The following is a 24,231-nucleotide window of genomic DNA, read 5'->3' as shown; positions in this document are numbered from 1 at the left end:
ATGTTTTGTGTGTGTGTGTGTGTGTGTGTGTGTCTTTTGCTAGTTGCTCTTCAAATTCTTTTTTTGGCCTACCTAGTTATACTTTTAAACTTGACTTGCCAGATTTTATACTCCTTTCTGTTTTCCTTAGTAGGATTTAACTTCCAATTTTTAAGCAATGTCTTTTTGTCTCTAACTGCCTCCTTTTATTCTGTTGTTTAGCCATGATGGCATTTCTTTTGATGGTCTTGCTGTTTTTGTTTTTTGGTTTCTTTATTTGTGATATTCATTTAGTTTGAGCCTCTGTTATGCTCCTCCATGCAGCTTGCAGGCATTTCACTCCTGTGACTGTATGTTTTAATTTTGATTTAACTAGCTTCCTCATTTGTGTGTCGTTCCCCTTTTTGAAGTTAAATGCTACTGTGGTGGGTTTCTTCGGTATTTTCCTCTCTACAGGGATGTTAATTGTAATTCCCCTGTGGTTATTACTGAGCGGTAATAATCTCAAAATTGTTTGTGGGATGGAAAACCAGTTTCCTTCCCAGCTCTAGTGAACCCCCTTCCTCTGCCTATGTACACCCCTGAGCTGCTCTCATGCAAACTGATCGCAGGGGAGTTTGCCGCCTGCCTTAGAAATTCCAAACAACTTTTTCTTCACTCCTGCCAGTCATCTACTCCCTCTTGCCATCTGTCCTGAATTAGCCCCCTTTCCTCTCCCGAATGGGATCCCCATCCCCCTGCCTCTCTTCTGCACTCCCTCTTTTCCTCTCTGACCAGTCTTCCTTCTGCTGTGTTAATTCCGATGGAATAAATGAGCCCAGCAAGTCAAGGGTGTTAACATGACTCTGTCACTGTCCGACATTAAACATTAAGCATGGCTTGGGGTTTTGAGCACAGAAACCTGCTAAGTCCCAGGACAACAGCCAGTAAATTGTTTTAAACCTTTTATTAAAGATACAAAAAAAGAAGGAAACACAGCGAGAGCATTTAGAAAGGAGAGTATGAAGTAAGGCTTTCATTTTAACAGTATCTCTTCCTCCCTTTCCCTTTCGCTGTAGAAAGCTTCTTCTAGGGAAGAGCACCTGACAGTTTTTAAATTGTGTTAAAGATGATGATAAATGTCCTTTTGGGGGAAAATTAAACAGATGAGTTGAAATGAGCTGCAGTTGTTTTGGTGGAAGTCCAGTCTTGCTTCCTTATGATAAAGCAAGACAAAAGAGGGCGAAAAGAACAGCAAAGATAGAAGATGCAGCTCTGTCTTTGGTGCTGACTTTCACTTGCAACCTCTTTGCTGGAGAAACACGTGGTCTGATCAGCCATGCTGAGACCTGGTAAACTCGTACCAATGTCGGGCTGTTTAGGGCATTGCTTTCAGCTGCCTTTCTGGTCGCAGGCTCAGAGCAGTGCTGCAAAAAATGGCGTTGTCTAAGCCAGACTCTAGACAGAAGATAGAAAAAGAGTGAGAGACGGGAAGGAAAAAGACACTTCAGGGTGGGGGTGTGAAGGACATAAATCCACACCATGTAGAGGTCAAAGCATAGGGGTTTATTACACACAGCGCTGGCAGAGTGTCACCTGGCTTATTAGGCTCAGAGACACTGTCAATCAATTGATTACAATGAAATATATAGATTTTCCATGGGCGGGGGAAGGTGACGGGGTAGGCAGTTCCACACCCCGGGATAGGTTTTGCAGCAAGACAAGATAGCACAATAGCCAATGGTTAAAAGGTTACACAATGTCTCCGCCCATGGTCTCAAGTTAGCAAATTAACATTTGATTAATACTTTGATAAAATGTTATTAGTATAAAATATATATGTTGAATTCTGATTTGGGGTCCATAGGAATGAAGTAACTCCTTTGATTGTCCAACAGGTACATGTCTAGGGGATAAAGCAAAGAAACAGAGAAAGCATATGAAAATAGAGATTGTCTCCTTTATGTCTTAAGGCAGGGCATTGGTCCCTTGGAAGGGAGGTGGAAGGGTGCCATATCATTATAGTGACATGTGCCAATATTTCATAAACTCAAGGTTGGATCTGTGGGAAGACTGTTTTCCCTTCAGGAGAAACACAATAGGAACAGGGATCCTTTGTTCAATTTGAAACATTGGATGAAACATAATTATTCAGTTATTGCTTCAACATCTGGCATTTCTACTGACCAAGCAGATCTTAGCAAAGGCAATGTTATTTTGTTTAGCCCAGCTTTCTCGTAGCTGATCACTATTAGCTAGGCCTCTGGTCTCCAGGCCAAACTCTGGACTTTTGGGTCTGAGAAAGAGCTGGCAAATCCATATACCAGGCCATTATATAACATGCACATGGATTTTAACCCTTCAGGGTGAGAACAGGAACCCATTCCAGATGGTGTTCAGGGTTTAGCTGGAGCCCAATGTTGTCAGTTCCCTCTCTGGCTGGGGCTGCTCAGAATGCCTTTCAGGACCGGGATGGTGAAGGTCCATTGGTGTCATAGCAGCTCCCAAGGTCCCAGCCATGAGGGTAAAGCGTGCTCCTTCCAGTCCAGCCATCCCTGGTGCTCTGAGCCCCTCCAAAGCCTATTTTTAGGGACCCCAAAAGAGAGTGGTGTGCACAATAGCCCATCCCCTCATTACTGTGACTACGGGGGAGGTTTATTTTCCAACATACCAATTTTGGTCTGTTAATTTCCGATTCCATTCTTCCTGCATTTACCAGTCATTACCGTCACACAGCCCCTGGGCTCAGGCCCTTTGTGTGATGCTAACCCAGTCTGGCGGTCTCTAACGTTTGCTGACTTTTATAAACAATTTCATGTAACAGGCCGAGCTGGACTCTTGTAACCCTGGACAGGCCTCCGTGCAATACTTCCCAGCTCTGGCTGCTTCCTCTCGAGGGGCCTTTCTGACCCAACCTGGGACTGGTGTCATGTGACCATGGCGAAGCACCGCTAAGCAAGGAACTGCCTTAGAGCCAGGGCAGTCGCCATGCTTCTCACTCTGCTTCCCTGCAGGGCTCCTGCCCACAGCCTTCCCCGGCCCCCTCCTGCCTGGCTTCCTGCTGACAACGTTCTCTAAGTCTCTGGCTGGTGGAGCCACCCCTCCTTTGCCCCTCGCCTGATTCTCTCTCCTCCCTGTGGGTAGCTCCTGCTGTTACCCTGAGGAGTAGCACTCTCATGACCCCCGCTGTTTCCATCTGCTGCTCCTCCTAAGTGTGATTCCCTGCCAGGCGGGCATGGGCAGATGCAGAGCTCCTGTGACTTCAGGGGTGAATTTAATGCACTGACTTCATGGTGAGTGCTCGTAAAGGGGGCCCGAGTGTCTGCAGCATCCCCTGCCCTGGCTGTCTTGCTGGGAGCAGTGTTGAACGCTAGCTCTGCTCCTCAAAGATGATGGAAGAGTCAAGCCCATGTTTGTTTTCTTCCCAATCTCTTGATAGGTTGTGAGTGACTTGAAGGCTGCAGACCAAGGCAGTGCCGCCGTCCTGCACATCTCAGATGGGTCCTACTACATCCGGGTGGTCGTCTCCCCGGAAGCTGTGCAGATGGCAGAATGGTGGGTTTCACCTTGTCGGTCGACCCTTGCTGGGGTAATTGTGCATTGCAGCTGGCGGCCAGGTTCTCATTGAAAGTTGGGTTGGGCTAAATCAGTAGCTGGGTGAGAGCCTATGTGGAAAGCCCAGGTGCTGCTGGAAGTAACTTATCCACTGTCCCAGCATGACACCTGCAGGTGCTGTGCTGCAAACTGTGCTGCCTGTGAGTTGAGTTTCGGCTGAGGTCCTGCTTATTGTGCAGTGGCGCTTTAAAAAAAAATAATAATAATAATAATGGAGATATCCCATCTCCTAGAACTGGAAGGGACCTTGAAAGGTCATCGAGTCCAGCCCCCTGCCTTCACTAGCAGGACCAAGTACTGATTTTGCCCCAGATTCCCAAGTGGCCCCCTCAAGGATTGAACTCACAACCCTGGGTTTAGCAGGCCAATGCTCAAACCACTGAGCTATCCCTCCCCCCTTTACATAGCCAGGCAACACCCAGTGTCACAAGAGCAATCATCCTGCGTGTTTACATAAAGCTTTTCTTGCCTTGCTCTCAAACCCCTTTACCAAGGCTGGTGAGTGTTATCCCCATTTTATCCTTTACACAGGAGTCACAGAGTTTGGCCAGGACACCAGTGCTCCTGGTAACTTCAGGTGGTTCCATTCTGCCTCTCTAACTTCCCCCTGCAGTTTCAGTTGGATCTGATGTCCTTCACTTCCTGTCCTAAACAGTCTGTGTAGGGCTGCTGTATGTGCCACCCCCAACGTGGGTAAAGGGATTATATTGGTCTATAATCCTCCTTGGGACTCCGCTGGCTACAAGCTGGTCTGAGGTGTAAGGAGCTGTGTTCATTTTGCTCAGCACAAGGTTTGAAAGTCGCCCCATTCTCCAATTTCATTTTCAAAGGCAGAATTACCGTTTTTGTGTGTGGAAAATTTGGGGGAAAAACAATGGAAGGAAAACACTTCTGCCATTTCTGCAATGTTGCCTTTCTACTTATCCGCTAGCTCTAAGCGAAATGTCTGTCTGTCGGTGGAAGAGAAGACACGGGCAGCAAACGTCCTGCTGATGTTCTCAGTGTCTCGCTTCTAGAGACAGACATTGTCCCTCATGATCATTTTCCAAGCCAGGGGGCTTCTCCCAGCTTAGAGAACTGGGTGTTCGCGCCAGAAACACTTGGATCCCCAGCCAGCAGAGGAGCTCTGTGAGCGTATGTGGAATTAAGTGAACATTTGAGCCTCCTGTTAGCAGCCTTAGTCCGATATACACTCCTCAGAGTGAGTGGCACTTCTGAGGCGTGCAGCAGCATCCTGTCGCTAGGCATCGGAGTCGCAAGATTTGAGTTCTGGTTCCAATTCTGTTGCTGTGTCCTGGGGCAGGTCACTTCCCCTCTGAGCCTTCATCTCCTCATCTGTAAAATGGGGATAACACTCACCAGCCTTGGTAAAGGGGTTTGAGAGCAAGGCAAGAAAAGCTTTATGTAAACACGCAGGATGATTGCTCTTGTGACACTGGGTGTTGCCTGGCTATGTAAGTGCAGCTGTGCGCTGGACATCAGCTAACAGCACTAGGGCAAACCACAGACTAGAGACTGCCCTGTGGCTTAGCCTGAACTCCTCAGTCATGCAGGCAGCAATTCATCCCTTGCCGATATAAAGCAGCTCATCCTATTGCAGGATTCTGCCTCGCATCATCAGCCAGTGCCTGCCAGACTCTGCTGCTGCCGCAATGTTTGCAGCGGATGGATCACGGCTCAGTCTCGCTCTCTCCTGGCATGCACCAAGCTGAGCTCTGCAGCAATGACTGTTGGAAAACTCTTGGGAGCAAAGGCTCATGTTCCGAACATGGGTCTGGAACATGAAAATTTTAATCCTGGCTCCACCACTGAGTAGTGCTGTGGCCTCGAGCCAAGTTACTTAACCTGTCTGCCTCAGCTTCCCCATCAAAGGCGGGTACGTATTATAATTCCCCATTTTACAGATGGGAAAAGTGCCATGCCTGTTGTCAGTAGTGGAGTCACGAATAGCATGCAGGCCGCGCAGCTCTAAGCACCGTGCTGCACTTGGGATCGCTTTGTTTGATAGTCGCCCAACAGGCCGATTTCTAACAGCGCCGCTGAGTTGGAGCAGTGGTTCTAGAGTCCTCTCCCAGGCCATCACCCAACTGCTCATGCACGTTTGAGACCATTTGTCACTCACAAATTTGTTTTGTTGCTCTCTGTTTCCTAGTGTTCAACTGCAGTCCGGGTTCTCCAACATCCTTGGCAGGATTATCATCTTGCAGAAGTACATGGTGTGCTTCCTGGAGGAGACCAAAGCGGTAAGGCTCTGTCTGTCTCAGCGGCCATGGGATCCATCTGCTGAGCAAAGTGATGGGGGTCGTACTCGAGGGTGACCCTGTGCCCTGCTCTCTGGATATTCTAATGCTCTTGGATCCTGCTGAGATGCCTTGTGTTGGACAGGCAGCTGCCCTCACCAAGGGCCCAGAATCAAACGTAAGCTGCGCGTAGCTCCCTTTGTGCAGTTGGAAGCCCTTTGGCTCACTTTGTTGTGTGGCTGAGGTGTTCAGCAAATGTTACAACATTGTGACAGTTCCCTCCAGGATGCCACCTGGAGTGGGGTACCACTGAGCCTGCCTGACCCACCAGCCTGAGCTCCCTTTATACTGTACTGCTGTGACAAACTCTCAAGCCCCCTCCAGCATGCATGCAGGTAGGGATACACCCAACTGCAGCACAACACACACAGGTTCTTTAACCATGCCCTGCATGGGAAGGCAAAGCTAAGGCATCTCCCAGTTCCTAAGGAATGCCCTGGGGTGCCAGGGTGTCACAGACCTGATGGCAAAATATTGAGGAGGAGAATGCTTGGGGGAAGGAGGGGATTTTGAGGCGGGGGGAATTGAGCTATCTGGGAAAGGAATAGTCTCTGGATCCTCAAGGGAAGGTACATGAGCCTCTCCATACATCCAGTTCCATACATCTAGTTCCATAGCCTCTGGTTCACCCCATGTTCACAACAGAGACGGATGGTGCACATGTAAACTCATTCTGCTCTAGCAACACATTGAGTGACCCCAGTAGCTGTGTGGTCAACAACAGCCTCCGCTCTCTGGGCACGTGGGCAGGCATATTTCATGGCCTGCTGGGCCTCCTCTTCCGTCTTGCTCTGGGCAGGCAGCCAGCCTTGTGAGGCTCACTGGACTGATGGGTGATGTACTGCAGAGAGCTCCTCTCCACCACACCTCTCTCCCCTCCCCCCCCGTTCCCCCTTCCTGAAGGGTCCCCCACCTTCCCAAGTGAATACAACCCTCCCCAGCTCCCTGTCATAGAATCATAGAGAATCATAGAATATCAGGGTTGGAAGGGACCTCAAGAGGTCCTTCAGCAGCAAGGCCCTTCCTTGGGCCTGGCTCGGCAGCACACTGCTGTCACTCTGGCTCCGCCTGTCAGCCAAGGCTCGCCTCACATGGTGCCTCCAGTCCTACGCCCCACCCCTCTACCTTATGTGTGGTCGGCGCCTGGGCACTGCAGCCCTGCGTTGCCTCTCCCCAGGCTGCCTCCAGGTCTTCAGGCCCATGCCTACTCCTGGTCTGGTCTTTGCTGCCCAGAGGTCTTGTTTGCCGAACAGTGGGCCACGCCTGCCATGGGTCCCTCAGGCCTGACGAACGAGTCCCTCACTGGTCCATTCAACATCTCTTATGCAAAACAGCCTTTGCTGACATGTCAGGATGCAAATTAGACCCTCCCATGCCCCAGGGGCGGGCTTGGGGACAGTGTGTCCCCAGTGTGTTGTGGATGCACCACCTGGGTATGGAATATTCTGGAGGGCATGGGATGGAGATGGGAGTGCAGCCCCCAGTTGCTGACTGTTCTGGATGGGAGTAGGGGCTTCCTCAGGTAGAATGTTCTGTGCCCAGGTGGCATCCCAGAAAGTCCTGGAAAGAGTGAGGGGGGTGGAGGGCATGGCAGTGCAGCATGTCTGATATGGAATGGGCCTTGATGGGGTGTGGAGAGACAGTTGCGGCCTGTCAGCATGTTACATTATGGATGGATGTGGGAAAGAGCAGGTGAGTATCAGAACATTTGGAATGAGGAGACAGCATAGATCATTATGGATGCGGTGGGATGAGGCATGGAACATGTGGGATGGGGTGGTACGTGGGAGACAAGGGGTGGGACATGGAATGTGGGAGATGGGGGCGGGATGGGGCACGTCACGGGATTGGGGAGGCGGGGGGTGGCATGTGGGGGATTGAGGGGGGCCCTTCATCTGTTTTACAGGAATTGTTTGTGCACTTCAGACCGGAGGGGTGAGATCTCTGGAGGGGTCTGCGCCCCGGTGTTGCAGGAGCCTGACTCCAAGCTCCCCATTCACACCCAGGCCTTGCTTGAGGGGATGAGAGGCGAGGGGCCAGTGAACCAGAGTAGGGGTAGTGCCAGGCTCTGGAGAACTGCCCCTCAGAAAATGTGGGTTTTGTGAGGGGAGGGAGGATGTGGTGGCTGGAGGAAGCAGGCGCTCCCAATCCCATTACACCCTCAGTTCCTTGGCACCTGTGTCACACCACCCATTCCATGGGGCTGACTGTTCTCATTCCTACTGAGGTGACTGCTCGTCCCCTGCTCATCTGCTTGCAGCCCAATAGCTTTCCCAGAATCCTTTGCAGCTGTTGCCCAAAAGCTTTCTAGGCACTCCTTGGCCTGTCTCCCCTGTGGGGCCCATCCCTTGGCGAGGGGCTAGCCAGGGAGTGCATCGCCTTGCTCCAGCCTGGCTTGCCAAACCAGCCTGAGGCTGGAGCAGGGCGCGGGCCCTGCCCTGGAGAGGGAGACGGTCCGCAGAGGGCTTGGCTGTGCCGGGAGGGGGCAGACCGCGACAGGCAGTGCTCAGAGGTTTGTGACTTGAGCCTGAGCAGCCCAATCCTTTCACAATCCAAAAAAACAGCAGGCCTGTTTGTGGCTGCCCCAGCTAGAGCCGAGGGGAGGGAGGGGGTGCGTGGATGTGTTTGCTTGCAGTATATTATTCAGCCACTAGTGTCGGGTGTGTGTGGTTGGTTGTGGTGCATGTATTCAGACACTAGATGTGTGCATGTGCCTATGTTGTTTAGACACTGGTGTGTGTGTTAGCTTGCAGTATGTTATTCAGTCACTGGGGCGTGTGTCTTTGTGGTACACTATTCAGACACGGGGTGTGTGAAAGAGCTTGCAGTATGTTATTCAGCCACTAGAGGTCTCTGTGCCATCAGGCGCTCCAGCGAGGCAGAGCGCCCTGGCAACCAGGCCGGAGGTGGCTGGGCCTAGGCTGTGGGATGCCCGCCCACCTGCAGCGGTTTCCTTTAATGCCCACTGGGGGCAGGCTGTTATCCCACATAGCCAGGGGGAGCCCCAGAGAGCACTGAGGCGAGAGGGCCCCGTTCCCCTCTCCTGCTCCCTCCAACTCCCCGGCCCCAACACCTCTCGCACCCCTCATTTGCTGAGGGGCTTGGTGGAGACCCTCCCCTTGCTCACTGGGCCCTCACCCTCCAGTGCCGTGGGGGGTGCCGATGCCCCCTTGGGGGGGGTAGGTGGCTTTGCTATGCGCTCCGCGCCTGACCCTGCCTGTCCGTCCCTTCCAGGAGGAGTGCGAGTTCTACCTGTCCGTAAACCAGTTCAACGTGTTGCCCTTGCAGAGGCAGAGGATGGAGGCGCTGAACTGGTAAGGCCCTCTGCGGGTGTGGCGGCTGCTGGCGCGCACGCGCTTCCCCCCTCGCTGAGTTTGCAGCTGGGGATGGGGGCCCCATGGGGATCCCGCACCCTCAAGGCAAAGCCAAGAGATTGCAAACGGTGCATCGACTGGCCCATGTGTTGCACGACTGTGCACGGGGATGATGCCAGAAAGACCCCAGTATCGCAGCCTCCAACTTTTAATTTTATCACCCCCCCCCTCACCTCTAGGAGCTTGTGGGGTTAGCAGCAGCCAGATTCTCTTCCCCCAGCCCGGGAGAAGGAAGCCAGAGGGGTTGTGCCACTCTCTCTGCACTGGGGCGAGAGCTTCGGGGTGCACCAGCCCTCTGCTTTCAGGGGAAGGGGTTAGGCCTCTTGCTTGTGCTGAGGCATCAGGTTGTTCGCAGCACATCCAGCAGCTGCAATTGGCTATCTTCTTCCCCCTGCCTGCAGGAGACAGGGAATGGGGAAGGCTGATAGCTGGGGATTTCCCTGGAGAGCAGGGTTTTTCCCTGCAGTCCTGTCATGGGCAGAAAACCACCCTCTGTGTGGGAACTGCATAGAGTTGGCGGTCTGGGATCCCATCTGACTCTTTACCCCTCTGAGGTCCTGTGGCAGCGTCCCTCACTTAGTCTGCATGCAGCTCACGGCATGGCCATTTCTTGCGAATTTATGGCGGGTCATGGAATTGAGGCCCTGGCTGCAGATGCTGTGAAAAGCTCCATCTATCAGATGCTTTTTGGAAAGCAAAATATATATATGAGACTCGTCCCAGACAGGGCCCTTTGGCCGGATGGAAGATTTGCTAAACTGCATGCCCAGACTCCTAGCTCTTCCTGGGATGATATTTTTGTGCCTTTGCTATGGTCTTGGAAGGAGTCACTATCATTCACCATTTTCACAGATCGGTACGTGCTTGCACGGATCCCTAGGCAGAGCGCAGCATAGAACCCAGGTCTCTAACAGAGCAGAGCTAAGTCTTGAGCACTTTGCCACACAACCTTCCATAGGAACTTCTCCAGTGAGGTGCCTCTGTGACCCACACTAGCACAGTACAGGGCTGGGTCACCCTTTAGCAACTAGACCAGGTGCAGAGGTTTGAGTCGTCTACTACTTCCATGCTAAGAGATTTGGTCCTTCAGCTCAAGTGAGTGAGCCTCTTATTTTTACACCCAGCGGTCCCAGGTCCAGTCCTCACAGAGCACCTGAGCAGTGGCGCTGGGCTGGGCTCTCACCACAATCTGCTCTGAGGCTGGGAACAGAAACTTAGAATCCTGGGGCCAGGTCCTCAAAGTGTTTTAGGCACCGAGCATCCGTTTATTTCAATGGGAATTAGGCACCTAAATACCTTTTGGGGATCTCGGCCCTAATGCCCAATATCCCCTTGAAGTCCCTCAAATACTTGGAGTCAGAGTTGTGTTGGGATTTCTTTTAACTTCCTCTGCAGCATGAGAAGTGGGGATCATCTGGTCATATCTCACTTAATCAATCCCCTGCCATTGCCGGGGCCTCAGATATTGATGCACCTGGGTCCCTCCTGTTCTCTGCTTGTGGCCCCCAGTAGTTTAATCTCCTGAGGACTGTAATACCTTGGTGTAATTATGGTTGTTGGATTTACTAGGCAAGTGGCTGGGTGTGTTGATGGCCTATGATAGAGAGGAGATGGGACTAGAAGATGGTCCCCTCTGGCTTTGAACTCCAGAACACTACGATTTGTGTACCCCGCTAGCAATATGTGATGAGCCAGTCCATAGCTTGTTAGCTCTTCAGGGCAGGGACAGTCTCTTACTCTGTGGCTGTACAGTGCGTAGCCCAACAGGGCTCTGATCTCGGTTGGGTTCTCTATTGTGAGCTCCTACTCAAGAGGCTAAAATCACCTCGTTCGCTATTTGGGCGAGTTGGGAGTACAGTGGCACGCTCACACACAGTGGGGTACAGGGGGAGGGCGGAATTCAGAAGACCGACCAAAAATCACAATTGAATCTTAAAACTCATGATTTTGGGGCCAATTTTATAAAATCATGGGCTGGAAGGGACTTCAAAGGGGTCACCTAAGCCAGCCCCCTGCGCTGAGGCAGGACCAAGCAAACCTAGACCAGCCCTGACAGGGATTTGTCCAACCTGTTCTTAAACCTCCAGTGACAGGGACTGCACAACCTCCCTTGGGCATATTGCAGAACTTAACTACCCTGAGAGCTGGATAGTTTTTCTAATATCTAACCTACATCTCCCTGGCTGCAGATTAAGCCCATCACTGCAGTGGGCATGGAGAGCAATTGATCATCATGCTCTTTATAACACTCCTTAACATCGTGAAGACTGTAATGAGGGCCCCACTCAGTCTTTTCTCCAGGCTAAACAGGCCCAGTTGTTTTAACCTTTCCTCGCAGGCCAGGTGTTCTAACCCTTTTTGGGGTGTCTGACTCAGGTTTTTGAACTTGCGGGGCTGGCCATTCTGCGCTCCCTGGCCCAGCTGCTTGGGCACTGCAGGGGTTGAAGGCATGTAGTCAGTCATTGGGGCTTTCACTAGACCCCTGTGTGATGGTTCTCTAAATCCCTTATATGCCCCGGATCCCTGTTTTTCCATGGAGGCTCTCTCTAGCTCTAAACTGCTGCTCTCCCCCTGGCTTTAATCACATCACCCTTGGAGGCTGTCTTTGCGACCCTCCCACGTGTTCTAGCTCATCTGCTCTTTCGGGGAGGCGATGAGGGAAGGGGGAGATGAAGACTTCAAGGAAGTAGCGCTGCATACTACAGCGAGGGCAGCGCCTTGTCTGGGCGTGGGGGGTAGGCTGCTGCACCAGTAACCAAGACTCTTTGTTGTTCCAGTAATCAGGAGCCCTCAATCCTCCAGAAGATAAAGGAACTATGGCAGTGAGTACATGACCCAGTTATGGCACCATTTTCCTGACTTGCCAAGATCTGTGCTAGGTCAGGGCATGGGTAGTGCTGACTAGCGAAAGGAGGTGCATGTTTACGCAGTGTGCGGGACTCCTGTGTCACAGGCTGTGATTGAGCTTAGCAGGAATCATCAAAAAAAAGCTGGTTTTCATGGCTGAGCGTGTTCATGTTGGGATGAAATGTGAGGGTGTTAGCCCTCGTGCTTCAGGGCGTGAGGAAACGTCCCCTACTGGCCACGTATTCCTCCTGAGCGAGCAATGGCTCGGAGGGGTAGAGGGACCGTTGCCTTGCTTGTGAATGGCTCCCTTAGTGTGCAGGGGAAGGCGGCTCCTGCTCCGCTGAGACAATGCCTTACAATTTCCACGGCTCACCTCCTGTTTGGGGTTGCTGCTGAAGAGCAGCACGCTTCCCTGCATATCGCCTGCAGAGGCTGAAACAGTAGGGCTAGCTCCCCCGGGTCTCAGTGCAAGCGTTGCACACGGAAGTGCAGGGCTAGCGTATTCCCGGAAAGGCCCATCTCCTCAAAGAAGTGCAGTGCTTTGCCTGCAGCAAGGTCGACTTATGCAAATCCGCACTTAGGGGAAAAGTTCTGTAAGCCTTTTTTGCGTAATTGTCAGGTATATGTTCCCGACTTATGGAACGCTTGCGTAAGTCAGGGAGCGTCTGTATAGTGAGCTGCCGGAGTGAAAATTGCTCAGGTATCAGAGAGAGAGGCCAAGGGATGGCTCTGATTCCCACAGGCGCTCAGTCTTGGGGCACTCCCCCGGCTCTGATTTCCTTGTTGGGCCGGGGGGCACTGCATGACCTTTGTAAGGTTTTCTGTTGGGTTCTGGGCAGGGAAGCTGTCTGGAGCCTGACCCTGGGATCTGTGTTGTTTAACTATTGCAGGAGAGGCCTCACCTTGAAGACTGTTTCCTCCTCAGGTACAGTGGGAACAGTGACGGGAGAGGCGGGGGGTAGTAGGTGTTGCTGACCTGTGTGAAATGAGCTGGTGGATCTCAGTTCTCAGTCCACCTTACACAGACCTCTGCCACGATGGCACTAACTGCCTGCCTCGTCGGCCGTCCCAGCAAGGAGTTGGATGTGGTTTGAAGACTGACCTGCGCTCTGGAGCTGTCTGCTCTGGGCAGGGCTGAGGCGCACTGGCGGAACAGCATGAGCCGTGCGTCCAGACACTGCCAGGGCTCTCAGTGGATAAACAGGACTGAGAGCTTTGGGGCTGTCAGTGCAGCTACTAAACCCACTGACAATACAGAGCCCTAATCTGTGTTGCAGTCAGAGAACCACTCTGGAGCAAAGGGCTGTAAACCCAGCCAGGCCAGCGGGAGGCCCTAAGCACAGGGGTTCGGCCTGAGGATTTGTTTGCCACGTTTGGCCACGCTACACTGGTACGCAATGGAAGTGTGTTTTCCCTGAGGCCAGCCTGCTCTGCCCTGCCTTCCCTCTGGCCCTGGGTGGCTCCCTGTGGAACTCTCAGCAGCACAAAATGGTCTTAAGCGCTTGGTTAATAAAGAGTCCAGATTCATATTAACTCTCTCTCTCCCCCACCCAGAAGTGACGTCTGTGCTGGTGAAAGGGGCCTGATTGACAGCCCTGGCACTGGGCACCCTGTGTGCCTTCACAGAGCATGGGCAGTGCCCCCTTCTGCCTCGTTCCTACACCGGAGTGCCAAGTCACTGCACTGGGTATAACTGTGCTCCTACTGGGCAGCCTCTGACTCGTCTGCATTCGAATGAATCAGCCCCTTGCCTCTCTGCAACAGGCAGCAAGGGGGCCAGCAGGAGGCTGTGGGCGCCGGTCCATCAGGAACTGCACTGAGACACCCCCATCCTGGCTCTTAGCAACCCCTGCTGTTCCAGTCCTGGGTCTTCCTGGAACCAAAACTAACTCACAGCTGAGGGCTCGGAGCAGACGCCATTCAAACTCCTCTTGCCTTCCCCAGTGCCTTTGGGTTGCCCCCTTCTGCCCCAGTGGCGGTGGCATTTCGTGCTAAGTAATTCTCGAGCAGTACATTCTTTGCAAAGTGCTTTGGCGATCCTGTGTGATGGAAGGTGCTGTGGGAATGTAAGACAAGGTTGTTGCTGTGAACAGAAAGGAAATATTGAAAGCTGTTGGTACAAAATAGCTTCTCCAGGCTCTCTGTGTGTGTCACAGCTAGGCTCTGGGCTTGTGGCCTCAAGGGGATCTCAGTGGCCTGTTGACGTGGGCGCGTCTGTCCCCCTCTAGGGATGTCGGTGTCTCAGTTAATGTTCGACATAGGGCAGAGACGGCTCAAGGTTTTGAAGCAGAATGTTGAGGATTGCTTGGATTTACTGGACCCAAGTGAGGTGCCAGCCATAGGGGAGAGGCTCCCTGTCACCAACTGGGAGGTGGAGCGCAAGAGAGAGGTCAGTGCTGGCTGCCAGCCTGTCCTGGCTGTGCATGTGTCCGACGATTTGGCATGGGGCCAGGTGGGGCTGAGGGGCGACGGTGGGGCTCTTCTCACAGAAGAAAGAGGTAAATCCTTCGACCTTGGGAGGGAAGGACCCAGTGCGGGAGGGGTTTCGAGTTGGAGGGAGCGAGGGTGGCTCTTGCTGTGGCAAACTGGCTTTTGGCATTTCTTGGGAGAGTGCTGCACTGGGTCAGGTTCCCAGAGCTCACGCTGGATGCTCAGACCTAAGAGCTAAATCAGCTCTTCTGGGCTCTCTCTCCTGGGCTGGGGAAGAGCTGCTGGTCTTCCCAGTGATGCTGGGAGCCCCAGGGATGGGTCAGTGTGTCGGGCTGCCTGGACTCTCTCTTTTGTCTGTGATGTAGAAGCTGGCTAACAATTCTCATTTCAGGTGAGTAAAGACGTCTTTACAGTGCCAGCCAACTTCCTGGTGATTGGCCCGGAGGAGAAGGCGGCGATTCGTGATGCCTGCCTGGCAGGTCAGTGCCACAGCTGTACCTACTGTCTGCAAAGCCTGGCCATGTCTGGGCTGGGGCTCTACCCCAGTGCTTTGCAGACCTGATTTTGAGAGCTGCAGGCTCTCAGTCAGAGGTCCCTTCGGGTTAGCTGGCTGTGGCTCTCCAGGAGCGTGCCCAGGTCTCAGTGAAGCACCCTCTGCCTGACGCTCTCTCTGCCCCCATCTCTCACAAGCTTCCTGCACCAACCGGGTCTGCCTCTCCGGGGTGGCTCTGGAATGGGGGAAGGGCTCCTGAGCCGCATGGTTCAGTCAGGCCCTGCCTGCGGGGCTGCGCTCTCCGGGGATGTTGATCCACGTGGCGCGGGACGGCAACTGACAGTCCAGTCCCCGGCCTGGCCCTTCACAGATGCAGCTAGAATGAGATGCTGCCTCTAGCCAGGGGATTTGCGAATGCTGTGATCTTCCCCAGTGGAGCTCTGCCCTGATGGGTATATGTGGTTCTGAGGGGGGGGCTTTAGGGATCTCTCAGGGAACAAGCTGAATCAGTGAGAGGCATCCAGAGGGTGACGGCAACCCCCCTATTCCTGCAGGAGCTCCTCACACTGTTCCTGGGAGAAGCCGCCTTGACAGGGACCTGGATGACTGTAGTGTAGTGTCATGCCCCAGTGGTGAGTAGTAGAGCCTGAGCCAGTGGCCTGGATCCTGCAGCAGCTGTCTGCTCTATTCTGGATTTCTTTTGGGGTTTGCCCATCCCAGTTTTCTCTCCACTGGAGGATGGGGTCCATGGAGGGGCTATTGCAATATCCCACTAGTCTTCCAGGCCCTTGTCCTTCTCTGAAATGTAAACTCTGGTATGGAGCATGTGGGGGGAGTTTTGGTCGGCCGCTAACAAAGCGGGGCTGTTTGCCCCCAGTCACAGATTGTCCATGTTAGAGGTAACAGTCAGTGCACCAGCTGTCTTGAAAAACAATTGTTTAAGCTGCATGTGGAATAAAATAAGTGGCAGCGACGCCTCTTGCCACCCCCGGCCGGCCAAGGAGCTGTAGCTTCCTCTCCCACATGCAGTCATCACCCATCACCCAAGCTTCTGCCACCGCTTGGCTAGGTGCTGCTGTTCGCTCTGCAGTGGGCCAGCTCATGGCATGCAGAAGTGTGCAGCAGGCGAATGTCTGGCTGCGAGGTCTCGTTCTCTGAGTGCCGTTCAGGGTGCTGGCAATTAGCCTGGCCTGGCCGTCCGTCCCCTACGGGACCAGCCCTCCCTCTCATCAGCTGGGAGGCGCTTGCTCTTGGTTCTTTTGGGGGGAGCCGGGGACCTCTGACCTGAGGGTCCCCATCCCGTGGCATTTTGAGCCTAGTTTTCTGTCGATGCAGTGTAAGGTTGTGTTAGTGGGCCAGAGGCTTTGTCAGATGTTAAACATCTCTGGCCTAAGGACAGCGGTTCTGCACCAGCCGTTGCCAGGGGTATCTGTCATTTTGCCCAGGCGAGTTCTTTGCTGCGCATGCACCGACAAGAGGTGTGGCTTTGTAAAAACACACAGAAACACACACCCCCCCCCCAGGGAATTCTTACCCCCAAGCGGCAGGAAATCAGCACTCAGGCTGTGGCTTAAGCCTGCCAGGGCAGGAAGATCGGTGCTAACCAGCCACTCCAGATGACAGGCATTGTCTCTGTGCATCCCCCTCGTGGGGCATGTGTGCTTGGCACAGCCTCTTATGGGGTCACCCATGCTTTGCAACCCATAGCAGTGTCTCATCTGCTGTCTCTTTGGCTGTTTACAGCTAGCTAGTCCATCCTCTTTTCTCTTAGAACCAAAGAAGACAGAAAGGGGTGGGATGAGTAGGAGAGTTGTCCCCCTGCTGATGGGGCGGACCCAGTCGACTAGGTCTGGTACAGTGTGTACAGCGTCTAGCACGCTGGGCCCTGATCTGTGACTGGTTCCGTTGGGCGCTACTACAGCATAAATAGCGGAGAGTCACACACTTCATTGCTTCTGTAGGCGATCTGTAACCTAGCTGGGTCCCTCGCCTGCACAGCAGCTTGAGTTGAGTATAAGTCCTTGCTTTACTCAGCCGATAACGTGCCCAGAATCAGCCACTGTGGGGATCGGCTCACCAGAGTGGCTCTGGCCAACTTAATCAGCGTCCGCGTCCCTGGTTTGATGGATCGCAGCGGAGTGGCCCCAGGGGCGCTGACGTCTAGTGGATGCCCAAGGCGATGCTTAGCCCCCCCAAGCAGGAGTGTGTCCTCACAAAAGCTCAGCTCAGCGGGACACCGTGCAGAGAACTGCTGTCCTGCTCATGGTGGGGATTGTGGCTATGGGAACACGAGGATACAGAAGGGATTTGTAGCATGTGTGGGTGTGTTACTGTTCCTTGCTGGGGTCTTTAGCCTGGCCTACAGTGCTCCGATCTGTAGGGCTACAGTCTAATTTCATTCTCGCTTTTGGCAGACCCTGACGCAATGTCCCGAAGTTTGGACGTATCCCTGGATAATCCCTGGGACAAGCTTCAGTCAGTGTCCGTGACTCTGTCCTCCTCCTTGGAAGGTGAGTGCACACACTGCCTTCCAGCATCTCCTGTTGCAAGCGGAGAGCATCTTTCCTTCTCTCTGTGTCTGCACACCCTACATCTTACACCTGGAGAACGGTGTGCTCACCTGCACACACACATGCAACTTGTAAGCCTTGTTACCACCATCACACTTGAAATTGCACACTCACTTTTGCACATGCAGTTCTTAAAACGTGGCCCATGCTGTGTGCGCGTGCAGGGGATGGGGATGGTTTTCAGGAAGGTGCAGCCTGGATCTCTTTGATACATTCAGGTGCCTGTTTGTGTGTGTGATTGCGTTTGCCAGTCTGCATGCACCAAGGGTGATAGACCTTATCTCCCCCATAAATGGCTGATTTACGGTACGGTATTGGTGGTGACTGTATCATGGTCATGCCTAGGGACCACCGGCGATCACCCCCTTGTGCTAGGTGCTGTACAGACACAGTAATAGGCAGACAAAGGCTGGGGGATGGAGGATAACAGGCAGCGTAAACAATGAGATCAGCGACAGACGCTGTAGTAGTGCCACCATTTGGGTTTGTTTTTAATGTTCTGGGAGGGGCTGTGTTGGGACGAGATCAGCTAAACAAAGGGAGAGGGGACCTGGAGGGGGGCGGGCGGGGTGGGGCAGCCTGTACAGCAGACAGAGACTCTGAGGGAGGGTATTGACGCAAACAGCCAGTCAGCACAGAGGAGAGAATGCCCAGTAGAACCTGGATAAGACACTTGGAGGATGCCTCCGGTAGCCAAGGGTTGCTATGGCAGAACCTTCTCCTGCCAGCTTTGCTATCTTTTGGCCCCTCTGGATAGTTCCTCTTTGGAATTGTCCTTCCCCAGCTGCCTTCCCAGCTCCAGGTAGGTGGGACAGTCTCTTCCTGTGCTGCTGTCTCCTGCCTTCTTCCATGGGGAAAGTTGTGTTTTGTTCTCTTTTGTCAGAGAAGTCCATTATCCAGCCCAGCCTGCCAAGCACAGAAGAGGCCCAGCTACCCAACTCCGCAGAGGAGGCGGCCATCACACAGCCTGACAGCAATACCCCAGATTTCTTGGAGCCTTCCAGCCAGCAGTCCCCTTGTAGCTTATCCCAGAATGAACCAGTGGAGACTGTATCCCCATCACTGCTGTCCTACAGCAGTACATGTCCCCCAGAGGCTGCCATGTTCCAGAGGCCACCTGATGTGGATGAACACCTTGATGCCAGCCATGACGTCCCCTGCAGCCAGCCATCTGGAGTTTTCCAAACCAATCTGTGCCCTTTCTCTCCTGCTCTTCCCATTTTGGGCAGCATCAACAGCAGAGCAGCACCCCCTGCAAATGGAGGGCAGGCTGCTCTTGGTGGCGCGGCTTCCGTCCCAGATGTGGAGAACAGTGGTCTGACAAGCTCTGAATGGGACACTGAGCTGGGGAGTGGAGCTGGGGAAAAAGATCTGTCCAGGAGCAGGCAGCACAGGGTGACTAAGAGAAAGCTGCTGGTGGATGACAATAAGGCCCACGGCGAGGTTTTGCCCAGTCCAGGCAAAACCCATCAGAGAGCACAGAGGAAACCTCCCCATGCGGCTGTGCCCATGGGGGACGAGCACTGCGTGGGCGCGAACATAGTGGGCCAGAACCCAGGTATGGAGTTGGTGAGTGCTCAGAGAGCCAAGAAGAGCAGGCTGGAGCAGGCCGGGCCAGCTCAGGAGCCTACACTGCCCGGGGACCTGGAGGGGCTGCCAGGAAGGGGGAATGAGAGAGCAGCAGTCAGGAGCGTGGCTGCGTCCGAGCCAGGCCAGCACAGAGCCCAGGAACAGGTAAAGGTCCGCAGGCTCGTTGTCATTTCTTAGTTTTGTCTTAGTGTCCCACAATCAAAGCCCTGCCTTGTAGCCACCAGCCTTCCAGCTGAGAAGAAAAGGGAAGGGCTCCCTCTGAAGGCTGGGCCTGAGCTTTCTCCCCTGCGGCAGTCCTTCTCCAGGAGCGAGGGGTCTGCATGCCAGCCCACGTCTGCCAGGGGACTGCCCTCTGCCAGGCACTTCCCAATAGCAGCCATTGCTCCTGTGCCAGACGGGAGACAGCCATGTCCATGGTGGGAAGAGCCTGTTGTGACCATGTGGCTGGGGAAGGGGGAGGCTGAAGCCACATGCAGCAGGAGTTGGAGGAGCCAGTCAGAGCGGAGGGGTGAGAGTACAGAGAACACATGCCAGCACTTGCTACAAGCCATCTCCTGGGCTCCCAGATGGGGACTGGGTCCTAAACAACCAGGGAAATCCTCCAGCTCTCTAAATAACTAACCCAATAACATGTGTGAGAGAGACCCTGCCATGCTGCGCTTGCTGAATTAGGCTCAATCTTACAACACAAGACCCCCTTCTTGGAAGGGATCGGTCATTGTTTGAGGACCTCTCCTTAAGGTTGGCTTCTGTTTTGGGAGGCTTCCACTCCAGGGCTACGCCAAGCACTCAGAGTAACTCAGATTTCCAAGAGAATTCCCCACTCCTGCCTGCTGGCTTGCCAAGAGCTCTTGTCCTTCCCCTGGGGACATCTAGTGCCGTGATTCCACAGGGTAAATGTGCATGAAACCAGCTTCTCTGAGCCAGGAGAGCTGGTGGGGGAGAAAGTTATGTCTGGAGCTCTGCATGGGCTGGGGATGTTTTTCAGCTGTGATGTTTAATATAGATTGAGCTGAATTGTCTTCCTTCCCTCCAGAAGTATGTGAAAACAACCCCATTTCAATACGCCTACACGGCACCAACGCCAGATCTCTGTGCCCGAGTGAACTCCACCAGGTCAGTGCGGTGCGTGGGTCTCCCAGACGGGGCACACCCCAGCTCAGTGGGCTTCTCAAATACCCTTTGCACCTCACTTAAAATAAGAGCAAAAATCAACTCACCCCATAAGCTGCTCTGCGCCCTGTCCAAAGCAGCCGGCACGGCTCCAGAGACCCTACTGCTGGTACAGCTGGAGGAGAGAGCTGCGCCGGTCCCCCTTAGATTTCACTCCCGTCTGCCAGCTCCCTCTGATAACAGCTTGGGCCGCAGTGCTGCTGTCAGGGAGCTGCATTTGCGTAGTCCCTACAAACACAACCTGTGGGTCTCCGGCCATGCAGTGACTGACGCTGTTGTGGGCTGGGTCCCCACTGCTCCACTAGGCTCTCAAACCAAGCCAGTGAGGCTCACCCTGTAATACAGAGATTGACTCATGGCCCCCTCCCACCTCAGTTGCAGTTCTCCAACATGTGGGTGGTAAGTAGGGCAGTGCTGCCTGTGGGGGCGTAGAACCGGAGCTCTAACCCGTGTTGCCTTCCTGAGAAAGCTAATCACACTTGATTTGGCTCTTCATTACACAGCTTCATTCCTCCCACCGGCAGTGTTCCCCTGCCCACCGGTCTCTTCCACCCTGGACAGACTGTCGGTCCCCTCGCTGCCGGCTGGCAGTCCCAGCTCTTGGCCAGCTCTAGGAAAGGCAGCCAGGCTGACTCCTGGTTTGAGCTGCTCTTACAGTCCTTGGCAATGAGTGCTTGGACCCTTGTCAAAGCAGCAGTACATGACCAGCCACTTTGGGGACCACCAGTCACTGCTGTGTGGAGCACAGCTGCTCTGGGGGTCTCACTCAGGGGCTCCCTCGGCAGAATACATCGTCGTTCTGGATGGCAGCCGAGCCCTGCAGCAGCTAGGCACTGCACTTGCAGAGCGACCGTCCCATTCTCACTTGCGCTTATGTTTTGGTTCACAGGATCTCGAAGGCGATGCTGCGCTGGGCCTGCTGGGTGATCACCAAAGCTGAGCAGCCCTGAGCGAAGGCCCTGGTGGAGTTCCAACGTGCTGTACCTAGGTTCTCCTGTTCTTGTTCACGGCTTACCCGAAGGGACGAGCATGGAAGGGTGTGACTCGATAGCCATGCAGAGCAGGCCCTCTGGGGCCAAAAGGAAGGTCCGCTGGCACTCAAGTTACCCAAAAGGCACTCCCAGTCCCAACGACTCCTGCCCTTGGAATAGCTCCTGTGCCATATGCCGGCCACAGTGGGGGCAGCCGAAGGGCGGTGGCTGCTGCATGGAAGCAGCATGCATGAACCTTCGCTGGTACGGTGTGCCAGGGACTGAATCTCATGCTTGGCTGTGAGGGGCAACGGGGTTTTATCCTGTGCTCCACAGAGAAGGGCTGGTGGAGGGAACGTCGGGTAGACAAGTCATCTTGGCAGCTGGATACCTTGCTGTGGGATATTCTGCTCTCCCTCCTCCCTACAATCACCTCTTCAGCACGTTAAACCCCAGCTGGAAAGCAATGCTCTTCAGCGCTCTGCCTGTCGCGCACACCAGCCCGGTCTGTTATTTGTCAAGGAATGCAATGAGCTGGGATAGGAGCAGGCATCTACCACAGAGCACCTGTGAGCAAGGGGCTTGCTACATCTCCTTACAACCTGCAGCATCCCTTAACTGGGCTAATGCCCCAGCCCTAGGCTCCAGGCAGAGGAGGTCCATGATGTAGCAGAGGTTAGGAAAGCGCTGTGGTAGTGTTCCTTATCCGCAGCAGCACACCCCTCTACCAATTGCGGCTCTGGAGTCAATGCAGTAGTTTGGTCTTTTAATGCTTAGTTTGATTAGATTCCTGCTCAGTTTGTTACAAAATATTTCACATGGTTTATGCTTTGGAAATGAAAAATAAAAAGTGTCTATTTTTAAATACATGGCTCTGATAGAATATCCTCATCCCCCCCCCAAACGTGAGGTGCAGCAAGGGGCATGCTGCAGAGCTGGAGGGGGAAGCAAAGGGACCTCTGTTCAGAATACAAATACGGTGCCCTTCACTCTGCTTTATCCTGGGGGAGGCTGTGGGCCTGGCTGAGCTAAGGTCAGGTATTGTCTGTCGGAGGAGTGGGGGGAAATAGCAGGGCTAAGGGAAGTTTTGTTACCTTAGGATAGTGGTTCCCAAACTGGGGGAGGGGGAGGTGTGGAGGAACGTTTGGGGGGTGGGGGGGATGCAGAGAGGGAATGCCCCACCCCTAGCTGTAGCTCTGGTCTCAACCCCGGCTCCCAGCCCGGCTGCAGCGCTGGACCTGGCAGCAGCCCTGATTGCCAGCCCCAAGCCCACCCCCAGCTCTGACCGTGGCTCTGAGGACCACATGGACGGGGGGGACTGATGTAAAAAGTTTGGGGACCACTGCCTTCGGCTGTGAGCCTGGGGACAGAATCACTTGTATTTTTGACTGCAGAATTTTGCTCCAGACTCTATTTCAATTACAATTAAATAAATTCTAGCCCTTGTGCTGGTGACAAAAACCTCAACCAAGACCCAAATGTGACTGACCTGTAAAGGCCGCAGCCAGCCAGAACCAAGAGCATGACAGGTCTGAACAGCTCCATTCTCCACAGCAGCTTGATGACATCAAAGCCTCCCACCAGCTTCAATTGAACTATTTCCCAGCAGCTCATCTTAGCAAACACCGAGTTCCTGTGCATATCAACCCCCATCCCCACGCCTTGTCCTGCTGCTGGCTTCAGAGCAGTTGCTCCGTTTCAGTGCCCAGTTCTGCAGCACACTGAAATGATGGGGCAGCCTGAAATAAATGCACCGGCAGGAGAAACACCACAGGGAGCTGCACTGCTTCGATTAGTCATGTTCACATTTTAATCAAACCCTCCAGATTTGTTTTTTCAACTGACTGAGCGGTGCCATGGAATTTCCAGCCTGCCACGGTGGGGCAGCGCAGAACGCAGAGCCCGCGTGCCCAGAGCACATGGGGCTGTGCCTTCAGCCCAAACTCCTGTTGCTGGCAGTGGAGGATCTGCTTGAGTAAGAACGGCAGGATCGTGCAGACAGGTTAAACCAAGCCGACGGCATGCACCCAGACTAATGGTTGGAAGGGAACGACCCATTCTGGCCCCCGGAAGAGGCAGATTGTTCTGTATCGAGTAGGTTTGGATGTGAGTGCCACACCCTGCCTGAAAACCACCTAATTCAGCATTGTGCAGCGCTGTTGATCCGGGGCCGTACAATGCAAAGCAAGTCCCCATGTATGGCAAACACACAAGCCACTGGCCCATGCCTGCTATTGCTGCATACTTAATAGCTGTGCATGCATCCAAAGAGCCAGATGCTCCAGGAAAAGCTTAGGCTGGTGGCAAACTCAGCTACTGGCTTCTGGCATCTCGGTTTTAGCCAGCTGGAGCTTGTGTAAAGCCAGCTGTGCGCAGTGAGACTAGCAGAGGGTAGTGGGAGCTGGAAGGGGGGGTCCTCTCGTAGATCGTTCAGGAAGCGTTAGCAGCCTCCCAGTGGGGCCAGGCTCCGGTCTGTCCCCGTTTCCATAGGAAGCACTGATGTTCTACACCTGGGAGCAGCGACGGGAGGGGGAGCAAGCTGGGGGCCTCCTCCCCCATCTCCCCACTGCTTGCACCATGGTGCCCTACGCTGCACAGGTGCTTGAGCTTCTGTTGCAAATCATAACCCTTCAGCTTGCACTTGGTCGCAGTGTTTTATTGGAAATGACAGTGGGCCGCAGTCCTCACTAACTCATTGTCCCTGGGGGGCTGCTGGCAGGCCTGGAGCTGCTGCTCTTTGGTGTACGGCTGTTCTGTGCATTTTCAACCGGTTGTTCCACGGCTTGCGGTTGCTCCCCCTGCAGTTCGGCTGTGGCCCTGTGCTCGTCCTGTGGCAGAGTGTCTGGGGAAGGGGCCACAAACACGGCATTAGCGAGGGTCACAACAGCATTACTAAAGGTGCCTCCATAG

General features: G+C 53.8%; 1 protein-coding gene across 4 annotated transcripts in view; it reads left to right on the top strand.

The window, feature by feature from the left end:
- The window catches only part of ACD (ACD shelterin complex subunit and telomerase recruitment factor), a 34,477-nt gene extending 12,291 nt beyond the window's left edge, over positions 1-22,186 (top strand). The window contains exons 4-15 of one of the 4 annotated variants that reach the window (XM_054048596.1): positions 3,398-3,513; positions 5,726-5,816; positions 9,108-9,187; positions 12,025-12,069; positions 12,985-13,019; positions 14,323-14,483; positions 14,916-15,003; positions 15,572-15,649; positions 17,432-17,527; positions 18,471-19,321; positions 20,217-20,293; positions 21,240-22,186. In XM_054048596.1, coding sequence (XP_053904571.1) covers positions 3,398-3,513; positions 5,726-5,816; positions 9,108-9,187; positions 12,025-12,069; positions 12,985-13,019; positions 14,323-14,483; positions 14,916-15,003; positions 15,572-15,649; positions 17,432-17,527; positions 18,471-19,321; positions 20,217-20,293; positions 21,240-21,300 — 1,779 coding nt within the window. In that variant the 3' untranslated portion in view covers positions 21,301-22,186. Of the gene's footprint in view, positions 1-3,397; positions 3,514-5,725; positions 5,817-9,107; positions 9,188-12,024; positions 12,070-12,984; positions 13,020-14,322; positions 14,484-14,915; positions 15,004-15,571; positions 15,650-17,431; positions 17,528-18,470; positions 19,328-20,213; positions 20,294-21,239 lie in introns of all 4 variants that reach the window. The other 3 variants (XM_054048595.1, XM_054048594.1, XM_054048598.1) reach the window with 3 other exon arrangements.
- The last annotated feature ends 2,045 nt before the right edge of the window (positions 22,187-24,231 follow it).

The sequence above is a fragment of the Malaclemys terrapin genome, chromosome 14 (assembly GCF_027887155.1).
Source record: "Malaclemys terrapin pileata isolate rMalTer1 chromosome 14, rMalTer1.hap1, whole genome shotgun sequence".
NCBI classification, from domain to species: domain Eukaryota; kingdom Metazoa; phylum Chordata; order Testudines; family Emydidae; genus Malaclemys; species Malaclemys terrapin.
The sequence above is the reverse complement of the archived record's forward strand: the minus strand, read 5'-3'. Positions and strand labels throughout refer to the sequence as shown.